This window comes from Sphaerodactylus townsendi, linkage group LG16 (assembly GCF_021028975.2).
Source record: "Sphaerodactylus townsendi isolate TG3544 linkage group LG16, MPM_Stown_v2.3, whole genome shotgun sequence".
Lineage (NCBI taxonomy): Eukaryota > Metazoa > Chordata > Lepidosauria > Squamata > Sphaerodactylidae > Sphaerodactylus > Sphaerodactylus townsendi.
The window spans coordinates 12,805,686-12,819,565 of record NC_059440.1 but is presented as its reverse complement, the minus strand read 5'-3'; the positions used below and the strand labels follow the sequence as shown (position 1 = coordinate 12,819,565).

Here is a 13,880-nt window from a genome sequence, read left to right as displayed (position 1 = left end):
ACAGAGAATACTCTGCCGGAAGTGGCGTATTGAAATCATCTTTAACTTGAAACGTCCCTCATTGCCAGGGACAGTTCTTATTTTCCCACATATGTATTTTGGGGGTGTCACCTATTCCTCATTAGGGCTGCCCACTAACAATTGTGCTTGGTAAATTCTAGGCTCGGGTTTTTAAAAACCGGACATTTTTTGTAAAGTCGAATAAAGCTGGGGTGTTGTGGGTTTTCCGGGCTGTATGGCCGTGTTCCAGTATCATTTTCTCCTGATGTTTTGCCTGCATCTGATGCCAGCCACAGATGTAGGCGAAACATCAGGAGAAAATGTGACTGGGAACGAGCAAGTCTGACCGTTGTGGAAAACCCACAACTTTCTTTATTCAATGATTCCGACGTGAAAGCCGCCGACCAGGCTGCAAAGCTGGATACGCATCACCGGCTTTCTTCAGATTTTTACTGATTTTTGGGGAGGATTTAAAAACCTGAACCCAGAAAAATTCATTTCTCCCAAACCTTTATCAGCAACCAGGCTATTTTGCTGCCAGGCTGAACAGTTTTAAAAAAATTCACCGCCTTTATTCCTTATTGGTACCCATTTCCATAATCATCAGTACTTTAGCTTGGACTGCATACACACATGGATCTCTGCCTCTTGGCTAGAAAATCTGGTTGAAAGATTGCAATAGCAAAATATCCAGCCATGTGTCAAAGCAGCTCTTGGACTCTAAAAAGAACAAAATTGCCAGCCTGTAGCATTCTAATGTTATGGGCAATAGCTGGCCATCCTATAGGACAGGATGTCAAACTCGTGGCCCTCCAGATGTTCATGAACTACAATTCCCATCAGTCCTTCCCAACATGATCATTGGCTATACTGGCAAGGGCTGATGGGAAATGTAGTTCATGAACATCTGGAGGGCCACAAGTTTGACACCTGTGCTATAGGAAGTGGGTTCCTTGGTAATGGCTGGACCTATGTCCTTAGTAGGTAGGCTGGGATTTAACAAACAAATGTGAGTGTGTCTGGATGAGCGGCTTCCAAAGTTTCAGGATGTAATACCTCTCAGGTACTGCTATTTTGTATGGTGTACAGTGCTGTGGAGGAAAGGAGGGTACATCTCGCCTGTCCACACACCTAGCATGTGACCACCCCTGTCTCTGATTCCATTGTCCATCCATGTAATGGTGTAACAAGAATTTGTCCTAATCCAGAGTGTGTTTACTCTGTGTGTATGTAGTTGACAGACTTGATATACTCTGGGAATCAACCCATCCATAACAAAGCTGTGCATCGTGGATTTTGCTCTCGTTGCATGCCAAAACCATGTAGACAGCCAATGGCATCGCCGGGAGGTGAGGTGTGCTATTCCTGCAACCCATACATGTGGCAGTATGTGAATTAATTGGCCTCTAACGAAAAGGGAAGAAAGGTAACTGAAAAGCGGCATTGGAGTCTAAATTTTGAGAGAACTGGAGAGTGACCAGAACTTTGAATATCTGAAGGGGGAGTATGCTGAGCATGCAAGCAACGGGTTTGCAGGGGTGTTGAGCAGGATAGCTATTATAAGTTCTGCCCTGATCTTCACTGAAACGCGTGCATGCATGGACTCTTTGTTTGCATTCAAATGAATACAGGCACATCCAAACTAGAGCTTGTGTCTGACATCCCTTGGTCATTCTCTCTACCCCAAATATCTGAAGGGGGCTAAACTGAGCCAGTGAGCGGTGACTCATCTGCTGAAGCATCTTTGAGTGGAGTGGCTTTTGGGGAATTTGACGCATGACCTTTGCTGCCTCCTGTTGGGAGTTCCTGTTTGCCTCTACTTTTCTTCCAGCAATAAATTTTGTGAATGCATGATGTGAAAAGCTTTTAGCATTCACTCCTCCAAAGGAGTGGGGAAATCCTTCCAGCTCAGGGAAGTGAGAAGAGAAGGCAATAATAGCCCACTTTATATAAGAAAGATCTTCTTTGGTGTCATCGAAACTTTGCTTATTTTCCAGTACTTTGTCCCCATAGCTAATAGTTTGACAAACATTTAATCCTTTTTTCCTCTCTCGTTTCCTCTCCCCTACCTGCCCTTATGCAGAAGGATGCAGTAGTGAAGCCTCACGATCAGGTGGAGAAGCGTCAGAATCCCTTGGTAAAGAAGAAACGGGACATTCTTACCAATGGGCTGCCATACCATCCTAAAAAGAACAGACTGCACCATCATCACTACGGCTCAGACCGAGAGAATGACCGCAACCTTTGCCAGCACCTCAGGAAAAGGAAAAGGGTTCTGAAAAGGCTCCGACAGGTAAGGAATCTATTTACAGTCAGGAAGTTTGTTTGGTTCCCTCCTGGAGGGATATAGATTTTTAAGGCGCTGCCTTCGCAATGCCAGGATGATTTCCTTCCTGACCGTGGTTGTTCTTGCGTGGTTGGTCTGTCTCAGATTGCATCTTGGCAAGTGGCCAATAATCGGAAGCAACTGTTGTGTTCAAGTCCTGCAGGAATGGTGTGAGATATTGATTAAGGCTTACACTTCCTCAGTGTGAATGACTCAGTACTCCAGCTTGTCTGATCAGGAATTAGGCAAGACTCACTTGTACGGGTAGATTGGCACAATGCTAGGGGATTACATGCTGTGCTTGAAATGACAAGCACATCTGGACATGCATGTTCCAGGACTGCCCCCTCCCAATGCAGCACACTGACCCCCAACATCTGCTGAGACATTGCAGTAACTATTCTGGGGTGCACCCTCAGTTTATGTTAGCCCACCCTCATGAATTCTATACGCTTGAGACTGAACCAATCTGAGAAGAAACAGTACTTCAGAATTCAGTAGGAAAATGTTATTTCTTTTTGGAGGTGATTCCAGCATTGAAATGCTTCAATAAGAGCTGCACATTATGTTCAAAATGGTTTTCTCGTCCTGTTGTCTTAAAACAAAAAGGAAGGGATATTGGAAAGGGTAGAGGTGGTTAATGCTTTACTTACCTGTCATTTTCCTGGTACCCCTGACTGGGTTCTGTATCTGCGTGTGTTTTGAACTGTGTGGGTGGAAAAGACACTTCAGCGAGTGCTCTTGGAAGAGAAAATCAAAAGCTGGGGATATAAATGAGGGCATTTAGGCTGTGATTTTGTAATTTTTTTAAATATGCCAATAAAGGCTTTGCATGCAAAGATGTCAGTGATCAAAAGGCAAGTAACAGGAAGACCAGCATTGCAAACATGTTTGTCGAGGCTGTGTAGCTGTTCTCTATTTGTTTGTTACAAATTCCTTCACCAAGAACCTGAGATGGAGTTGGCTAGAAAATTATGCAGGTTCTACAAGTGGTGCATTGAACAAACTCCTTTTCCGCATCTTTCATAATGTTAGAATTCAAGGGCACCCAATGAAATTGATGATCAGAACAGACAAAAGAAAGGGGAGAAAGAGGAGAGGCCGGAGGAAGAGTTTGGATGTATACCCTGCCCTTCCTCTGTAAGGAGTCTCAAAGCAACTTACAAACTTCTTTCCTTCCTCTCCCCACAACAGACACATTGTGAGGTAGGTGGGGGCTGAGAGAGTTCAAAGAGAACTGTGACTAGCCCAAGGTCACCCAGCAGGAGGACCTGTTGGGGAATCAAACTTGGGTCTCCAGATTACAGTCCGCCACTCTTAACCACTACGCCTGCATTCCTTCATACATGACATATAGAATTTCTGCCACAAGGTGTGGTGATAGTTTAGATGATTTCAAAAGTAGTGCATTCCACTGTCGAACAGCCCTCACTGTCAGGAAGTTTTTCCTGATGTTTAGATGGAATCTCTTTTCCTTCACCTTGAACCCATGACATCTCCTTCTAGAATTTTAGCAGCCAGCTTGTTGGATCCAGGGTTGATTATCAGTTTGGATGGGAGACGTTCACAGAAGACAGGTGCAGCAATGGTTGTTAGCCATTATAGTTAACTGGAACCTCCGTTTTCATGGATGGTTTTGTAGATCTGCATGTCCAGGTCACCAATAGGAGAAAACCAGTAGCTTTTTGCTATGTTAAAAACGGGGGGTGGGGTGGTGGTGGTGGTGTTGCAGGATGGTGGTGATGGCGGCACCTGGCTTGCTACTTTGGAAAGCGAGATTCTGGAATTGGATGGCATAAGGAATTTTGGTCTGATCTATGTGGCCATGTTCTTATGTGGTATGGAAATAATTTGTAATGGCTGATGCACGCTCACTTTGTGTTTTTAAAGTAAAAAAAAAAGATGAAATGATCTGAAGCCATCGAGCCGGAAAAAGCTTTTGTCTGAGCCAGCAAAAGCCAGCTGCTAAAATTCTAGAGGGAGATGTCTGAATCAAAGCGGAGAGATGAGGTACAATAAAAAAAATTCCCATCTGTCAAAGTACAGTTTGCATGGTCAAAAATGTACATTTCCTAGGTAAAAAATAAGCTATGGAAATCAGCGAAGGAATTCAAATGCCTGGGTTTTTTTTTTATTTTCTTTTTGGTGTGCACAGCCAAGAAAAAAAAACAAAGCCTTCTGATCAGGAGTTTTTATGGATGGGGGAAGCTTATCTGAGAGCAGAGGTGTAGCTCCAAGGGGATGGAGTCTGGCCTTTGAGTGATAAGCCCTGTCTTGGTGTGGCGAGAGCGTTCTGGGGGCATTCTGGGGCCAGATGGGGGTGAAGGACGCACTTTCCCCCCTTGCTATGCCTTTGTATGAAAGACCCTTCATATGTTTAACAGTGTATCAGTCAGTGTATCAGCCATACAGCTTTTACAATAAATAAAATTGTCTCCCCCCCTAAAAAAAAATCAAAATACCTTCCTCAGATGACATGAAGAAAATAATGTATTCATTTATGTGCCTCATTTTCACACACTCTTGACTGCAGTGATGCTGGATAAACTTGACTGATTGATTGATTTGATGTTTATATCCCACCCTTTTCTGACTGAGGCCCCGTCTGCACATGCAAAATAATGCGTTTTCAAACCACTTTCACAACTGTTTGCAAGTGGATTTTGCTATTCCGCACAGCTTCAAAGAGCACTGAAAGCAGTTTGAAAGTGCATTATTCTGCATGTGCGGAATGAGCCTGAGATTCAGTTTCAGGGTGGTTAACATCAAATTCAGTATTTAAAACCTATTACATATAACTTAATTATACTAAAAGTGTCAATTCTATTGAAAATCCCAGATTCTAGATGGTGCCCTTCACCGGGTACTGTGGGGTAAGCTGATTAAAGAAGGCAGGGAAAGGGAAAGAGAAAATAATAGGGATATATATCTAGGACAAGTAAAGATGGGGAATAAAGTGAGATGGGCTAGGTGGTAGGGTAGGGAAACCAGCTAAGTTGGAACTGTTACTGACCTCAATCATCAACCTAGTGGAGCATTTCCATCTTACAGGCCCTGCAGAAGTGAGCCAGATCCCGTAGGGCCCAGGTCTCATTTGAATACCATGAGGTTGGGATCAGACTGGAACAGATCCAAACAGGAAGGATGTATTGCACCACATGCAGTCAAAATGGGAAACTCAGCTCGCTCGCTCTGTAGAACTGCCTGACAGTGTCCCTTTTAATGAACCACAACATCAAACTGTAGATGAGTCCACATCACCAAAAGCTGACATTTGTAGTCTTTCCGAGGATTACTTAATTATTTGGGGAAACATATCCTCACTGTGGTTAAGATAGCTATCAGACTTTGGGCAAACCCCCCCCCCCTCCCCCAGTTTTTCTATTCCCGCCACCCAATCGAAGTAACAAAATCTCATGCTAGAATAAACATAGTCTTTAAAGTTCCACTGAATGTATGCTTTTTTTTTTGCAGCAATCGACTAACAGTGTAACCCCTCTGTTGCAGACATCCATTCTCCAGGTGCCCCCCCCCCCCACTATGCCTGAGGCGGGGCCCAGCCCCAGCCCCGAGCCCCCTCCCTCCCGGCTGCTAACAGTCCTTTATGTCACCCTGAGATCTCTTATTGATGGACAGAAAATAAATGAATGGTATAAATCCATATAATATGTACAATATCACACTCACACACATATAAATGGTATTTACCATGGAAACTAGGGCAAAATTCCTAAAGCATCACTATGTGAAGGGCATTCGTTCTCTGCTCCTCAATTCCTTTAGAATGGGAAATTGTGGCTGAGGGCAGTTACGTAACTCTCTTCCCTGGACAGGGAAATGACAGGTGTAACTGTTGGGTAAAACAGATTTTTACATGTGGAGTCTAAAGTTTTAGAAATTGTTTCCACGCAGGAGAGATGGGGCACATACTTTGCATAAGCTATGCTTGCCTCCGCCATGAGACAAAGCCCAGCTGCCAAAGCGGCGATGGGGGGGAGGGGGAGGGGAGGAAAGGAAATCTAAAGCCATTCCATGCCCTCTGCCTTTGATTTGTGCCTCTTACTGCCGTCTCAGACATGACCAGTAATGGGAGGAAGAGGAGGAGGAAGTGGGCGGCTGAGTAGAAGCTGTCTAGTTGTCTGCGCAGTTCGTTAGGGAGCAAAACAGATGGGCTTAGGTTGGGGGGATCCTTGCGCAGTTCCAGGGAGAGCTGACAGCAGTGACGAGTGATTTACAACATGCTATTTACAGTTTGGATTTGCAGTCTTAGAGTGACATCCGAAGTGCTCTTTAGCAACTGCTTTCATTACAGCCTGTCCAAGAACTGCTAATTGAAAAGAGAGCCGGGGCTTGAGCGATGGGAGAGTCTCACGTTCAGGCTTCAAGAGTACTTGACTTGGACCCAAAGGCTGGGCCACGGAGCTAGATTAAGACATGCCGAAGCTCTAGTATGGGTCACGTTTCAGAGACCCTGTAGCATTACCCTGCCTGCAAATGGTAATTAAATAATTTTAAGGGGTGTATTAATAGACCCCTTGTAATCTGAGACCTGAAGCTGTAGTTTGATTAGTTTCTGCATGAATCCAGGTCTGTTGGGGTCTTCTTCTGCTCCTCATGATTCCCAGCGGCCTGTTTCTGAGCTGCAATGGCCAAATGGCTTATCTGGTGAGCCAGATCTGTTTCTGCACTCCTACATTCCTGCTGGGTGATCTCCGGCTAGTCACAGTTCTCTCAGAACTCCCTCAGCCCCACCTACCTCACAAGGTGTCTGTTGTGGGGAGAGGAAGGAAAAGGAGTTGTGAGCCACCTTGAGTCTCCGTACAGGAGAGATGCGGTATAAATCCGAACTCTTCTTCATCTTGTCTTCACAGTGGAACCTTGGTTTTCGTCTGTGATTTGTTTAGAATCACACTGGCGAAACCAGGTATTAAAGATGCATGCGTTTAACAGTTGCTGTAAAGTCGCCTCGGAAGCCAACAGAATCGAGGCTGACGACGTGCAGAGACAAAAAAAAAATGAGTGAGGGGCACTGGCGAACCTGCACAAGCAGGCGATCTCGAGGGCAGCGTTAACGGACACCATTTTACTTGAAGTTATTGATCAGATGTGCCTGCGTGTTGCCATTTTATTAGAGATCAGCCTGCCATATTGTTTTTCAGTCTCTGTTTTCTCCCTCCCTTGCTAATTACAGTTTCCACCTGAATGTTTACAGGAAGTGACCGAAATACACCTTTCTTAAAAAATGTTACACTGCAGATCTTTCCACTCCCCTCCCCCCCCTCCTCAATCACTAATTATGATTCTGGGGAAGTTTCATTTGTCTGCATTTAAGGTTTGCAAATCAAATCGACTGCTCTTATTAGAACAGGGAAGGAAACAAAACTTGTCAGGTAACATCGTGACTGGTGGGGAAATTGTGCCCTTGTCTTGGTTGGAGGAGACAAGACCTTTTATTTTATTACAGGAGCTGTTTAAATATTGCAACATCTTGAGGAAAATGTGTCCAATTAATTCTGTTTGGTATTGAACCATCTGGCTAATGCTATTGTTAGCATTAAATTATACATGTGCTTGTGCACACATAGACCGCTAAGGATCTGCTGAAAGGGTTCAGACTATTCCAACATAGAGGCGACTGGGCTCATATCCATTGGCCCCATTCCTACAGATATGGTTGAATATCTGCAGCAGTCTCCTTGTACCCAGACACCCTGACTCACCATTTAAGATCCCCTTCTGAATCCCTGCTCGCTATGCCTGTTCCTGCAGTGGTGAACTACGAGGTGACCAAAGGTGGATCCTTTTTTGGTGACAGCATCTTATTCTTTGTAATGCAACCTGCCCTTAAGGCTTGCCGAGTGCCAGATTGACTTTAGGTGCCAGGCCAAAACATTCCTGTTTCAACCAGTCTTCGAAGCTATTGAAACTTGATGTGAGAAATGGCAATATGCACATCTTTTGAGCCTCTGTAGCTTCCCAGACACCTAACTGAAAAGAAAAAGAAAAACGACATGTGCACGTAATCGGCAGGCAAAACTAACTTTATTCGTGTACTTTTAAACTGAAATGATGGGCAGCTGGATTGCAAGCAGAGGAGATGTCCATGGTGTGCTGCATGGAGAACCACAAATGGCAGAAAAGGGTGGGCAGATTTGATCGACGGAAAAAAGAAACATTTTAAGGCTGATTCCGCATGGGCCAAAAACAGCGGTGTGAAAACGGTGTGAAAACAGTATAAACCCTTTTACACCCTTTTACACCGTTTTCACACCGTTTTCACACTGCTGTTTTTGGCCCATGCGGAATCAGCCTCAATTTGAAATGATTTAATGTTCTGTGCTACGCGGACAAAAAGCCAAAAGGGTTCTTTTTAAAATATTTGCAAAATGTTTTGAATGGTCTGTGCAGAACGGGCCGCTGCCGTTCCGTCCTGTTTAAAGCACATGTATCCTGTTGTGTGCATTGGCTTGTTATTTTAATGCCTGTTTGTTAATGGCTTCCTTTGATTGTCTTAGTTGTATATTGATTTGGATCAGATCTCTGGAGAGGCAGCATATGAATATTCTAAATCAACACATTCTGATTCTGTGGAACAACATAAACGTGCACAAAAACATATTCTTAGTGACTCTCTGCATAGATTCAGTTTCAATTGCTGATGTCTGGAGGCAGGTCTACTGGAACTGAGAACAGATGATCAAATGTATTTGGATTAATTTTGGATATGGATTTTGGAAGGACATGCTACACACATAGATTGGATCCAAGTCCACTATTGGTGCTTGTCTTGTGTACAGCATCATTTCGAACAGCTTTGTGCTTGAAATACGAGGCCAGGTCATGGCAGCTGGTGGTTTCTGCCCAGGCCAAGAGTGAATCTGGCTTGTGCACTAGAGCAAAGGCAGTATCCCTTGAGAGCTTTGTTGGTTCAGGTCATTAGACTAACCAACTTGAAATATGGAATTGCTTGTAGTTTATCCCTACTTTGCTCCTGTGCAATCAAAAGCATCCTTTAAATGACAAGCACCGGACTGACCATGAGTTTAGCTAATCTTGGTAGTCAGTTCCTGACAATCGGCTACTTATTCTGCTGGCACAAAGAGCAGGCAATTGAGGCTCCAAGAAGAAACTTAACAGCAGTGGTCATTCCAAGAGGCAGGGCGGTATAATGGTTACATCAAGTTTGAACCCTCACTGTTCCATTGAATCTCATTGGGTGACTTTGGGCCAGTCACACACTCTCGGCCCTGGCTCTGGCAAGAATTTGGATGGGAGCTCTCCAAAGGATGCCCAGGCATGACGTGGAGGCAGGCATTGGCAAACCACCTCTGACTGTCTCTTACCTTGAAAACCCTGGGCAGCCTCCATAAGTCAGCTGTGACTCGACGGCAGAAAAAGTAGTCATTCTCTCTTCTTTGCTTTTCACTTTCTTTCTTCGTGAGGCTAAAGGTTAGCCCAATGCAACCGTGCTCTAACCTTTTGAAGCCGGACCCACTCCTAAACCAACGTAACTTTTCAGGAACCACTTTTAGAACGGCGTAATGTTTCTTTCCCCCTCCCCAGCAAAATGCCAGAAAGGAAAGGGCCTTTTCTCTGGCTAGCACAAGGGCTGCAGCTTATGATGTAGCATCTGTTTTGCATACTGAAGGTCTCAGGTTAACTCCCTGCCATCTCTGGTTACAAGTATTAAGCCGTAAGTGATTGGAAATACCTAAGAACCTGGAGGGCTGCTGTTAGAGCAGACAAGAATGTGGCTTTTGTAGAAGTGCTAAGGAAAAGGCATGAAACATGTATCAAATCCAGGTGCTCGTAACAGAATTTGGGACAGAATTTGTGGGCATTGACATGTAGAGACTGTATGATGTACTAGATGTTACTCTATAACTTTTTGTCAATGCTTGTTGTATACGATGTCATTGAACTGTAACAGTGGTGTAGTGGTTAAGAGCAGGTGCACTCTAATCTGGAGAACCGGGTTGATTCCCCGCTCTGCCACTTGAGCTGTGGAGGCTTATCTGGGGAACCAGATTAGCTTGGTCACTCCAACACATGCCAGCTGGGTGATCTTGGGCTAGTCACAGTTCTTTGGAGCTCTGTCAGCCCCACCCACCGCACAGGGTGTTTGTTGTGGGAAAGATTTTCAGCCCCTTTGAGTCTCCTTACAGGAAAGAAAGGGGGGGATACAAAACCAAATTCCTCCGCCTCCTCCTCCTCCTCCTCCTCCTCCTCCTCCTATCATTATTCCATAACCAAATTTGAGTTTGGAAAGGCGTATGCCTGACACATATGAGAATAAAATAGCTTATTTTGCATATGCACAGTCTGTGAGCCTTGTGCATAGCCGAGTCGCAGTTTGCAATTGGTTTGGTGATTTTTGTATCATTTTCTGTAACCCTTTTTCTATTGTTCATAAGTCAGAGCAGACAAGGCTGCCCTTCATAGGCTAGCAGTACAATCTTAAGCAGAGTTAAACTCTTCTAAGTCATTGACTTCAATAGACTTAGAAGGGTTTAACTCAGTTGGCCCTGACCGGGGTGACCCCTGCTAGCTTGATCTCATCAGATCATGGAGGCTAAATAAGGTCAGTCTCGGTTGGTAGAGTGGGAGTCCATTAAAGATGTCGAAGTTGCTATACAGAGAGAGGCAATGACAAACCACCTCTGTTAATCTCTCGCCTTGAAAACCGGCGGGGTCGCCCTCCGTCAGTGGCAGTGTGATGGCGCTTTCCACCGCTAACTCTGCATAAGATTACTCTGCAAGATGGTGATGTCTTGTTCTTTATTGTCTAACATTATTTTGTGGTATCAGTCTAGTACACTAGAACAGGGGGTGCTGCCCATAATGAATCAACAATTTGGAGTTGAGCAACTGTGACAAACCATTAATAAATATATTAATGTTGTTAAAGCAAAATATAACTGATGGTTGCATGGGGTGATATCACTGGGAAGCGGCCTGCAAATTTACAACCACGCCTGTTCTTGCGAAAATAAGAGTGCTTTGGGTGATTGAAAGATTGTTATTTTGCACCTTAAAAACTTGGTACTAGCCGTGTTTGGAAATGAACTTTTGCGTTAGCGCTCCATAAATATTGAAAATGGCCCCCTCAAACATCTTGCTTTATAATAACAACACACTCTGCTATAATTATTACCGGCTCATTCCTACTGGAGTACTGGAGATACCGGTGGGTATGTTATTTTCCACAAGCCATAAAAGAAATAATGGCATCTCTCATACTGTTTTACAGCTGCTCATAAAGCATTTCCTGGGGAACAGAATAATAATCATAATCGTCTAAGACTGGAAGACATCGGTATTGGAACTAGATCCTACCTACTGATGCTTTTTAGAATGTTGTGTGCAGTTCTGGTTAGTCCTTTCAGAAGAAAACAAAAGCATTGTTGTAATTGTCCTCTTCTTATTTGATTTGCCCTCTGTCCCTTGTGCAACTGGTATTATTCACTGCCTGATGGAAATGGGTATGCGACGTATAGAGTTGCTTATTTATACTAACAGCTAAGACAAAATAGAGGAGCAGTTCTGAGTGAGAGACTACTTGGTGAAATATTTTCGTGTAAAATGTATTTTCATGTTCTATGCTATTAGGGTGAGTGCTCTGAAAACACAACCCACAATTGAGTATCACTTGACTTCAGTTACCTTAGGGGTCTTTTGGGATAGATTTGAGTACAGATAAATTAGTGGCATGAGAAAATTGGAGCAGTTGATACTAGTCCTGACTATGAATGCTGTGAGTTTAGAGTTGCCAATTTGGGCATGGGGAATTCCTGAAGATTTGAGGACAAGAGTTTGGGGAATCACACGAATTCTGCAGTGATGTTAATACCATGAAATCCATCCTTCCAAGTTGCCTTTTTCTCCTGGAGAACTGATTTCTGTATTCTGGAGATGAGTCTTATTTCCTGAGTTGTATTTCCTGGAGTTCTGCGTGAGCACAAGGGTTTGATTGCTTGCCAGATGGCTGTAGGAGCCTTCCAAGACTGCATGGTTGGAATGCTTTCTACCATTTAATTAGAAAGTTTTCCTTTTGACTTTGCTGACCTAGCCGCATAGATGCCTTTAGTAAATTGTTGTATATGGGGCTGCTCTTTGAAGATAGCTCAGATCTGTCAGTGGGCACAAAATCTGGTGTGGGCTGCTACAATACTGATTCGAAACCACATCCCTGGCCATCCATTTGTCTTTAAGTGCAGTTCAAAGTGCTTGTGCTTATGTACAAAGTCCTTCATGAATGATTGTTGCAGTTTTGAAGGACTGTATTTCTTTGTATATTCTGCCTCCTTTTTGTGTTTCCAGTATTATGAATGCAGTACAACTTATTTATCTTTATCATACCTTTCCAGCATTTCTGTGGCCAGATTCTTCAACTTATTGTTCGTTCATTTCATTCAACGAAGTTTATGTAGTGCATAAGCTTTTAAACAAAATAATATATCAATAATCAAAATGTATGAGAAAAGGGAACATTCAGCACTTGAAGGAACTAATGTTCAAAGGACAACGGAGGCCATATGAATTGGACATAAAACCTTCAAACCTCCTGTCCGACTAGGCATAAAACTACAATTCCCAGGGCATTTTGGGAGAGGTCCAGTTTAAAGTGGGTTTGTTTTTGTAGTGTCACTGTTCTCTGACCTTCCTGACTGGACTTGCTGTATGTGTTACAAAATGTGCTGAATCCAAACTTGATTATTTTTTTATTATCCTGGCCAAGACATAGCAACCAGGACTGTTTATCTCAGCAATACGTCAATACTAGGTTGTTAGATTGCTTAGGGGGGAAATGGGTGAAGACAGACCTCTGTACAGAAGCTCCTGGAATTTAATTTGTAAATCAGAAAACATGCACTTGGAGCCATTAAGAAAATGGCAGTGTTTTTCCTGCTTCCTGATGTTATTCAATTTCTTACTCTGCCTTGGCTTTTAAGCATAAACTGTATATTTAGCTCCTGACCTTTTGGAGACACTTTGAATCATGAAAGGCAACTGGGCAATTTAGAGGGAGGGGGGCACTGGTTTGTTGAAAGCTATCACAGTGTACCTTTATTTTCTTTTAAAAAAAATAAATCCTCCCTGCCATGTTTTTATACACTGTGCATTTGCTTTCTGAACTCAATTGCTGCTTTTCAGTTGATGGATTGTTCTTCCCTGCCTCTGATAATCCAGACTGCCCTATAGCATAAATGTCAAACTCACAGCCCTCCAGATGTTATGGACTACAGTCCCCATCATCTCCTGCCAGCAATGTGCAGAAGAGCTGTGACTAACTCAAGGTCACCCAGCTGGCGTGTGTGGGAGTGCACAGGCTAATCTGAATTCCCCAGATAAGCCTCCACAGCTCAAGTGGCAGAGCAGGGAATCAAACCCGGTTCCTCCAGATTAGAGTACACCTGCTCTTAACCACTACACCACTGCTGCTCCTGTTGGGAAACTCCTGGAGATTTGGGGAGTCTGGGGAGTATAGGGACCTCAGTGGGCTACAACACCACAGAGTCCACCCTCTAAAGCATCTGTTTCCTCCAGAGGGGAT

The 13,880-nt window shown here is 43.8% G+C and overlaps 1 protein-coding gene across 6 annotated transcripts in view; it reads left to right on the top strand.

Moving 5' to 3' along the window:
* The window catches only part of AUTS2 (activator of transcription and developmental regulator AUTS2), an 821,199-nt gene that overhangs the window by 190,423 nt on the left and 616,896 nt on the right, over positions 1-13,880 (top strand). For all 6 annotated transcript variants that reach the window (XM_048518997.1, XM_048518995.1, XM_048518996.1 and 3 more), the window contains exon 2: positions 2,084-2,293. In XM_048518997.1, the coding sequence (XP_048374954.1) occupies positions 2,084-2,293 (210 nt within the window). The remainder of the gene's footprint in view (positions 1-2,083; positions 2,294-13,880) is intronic.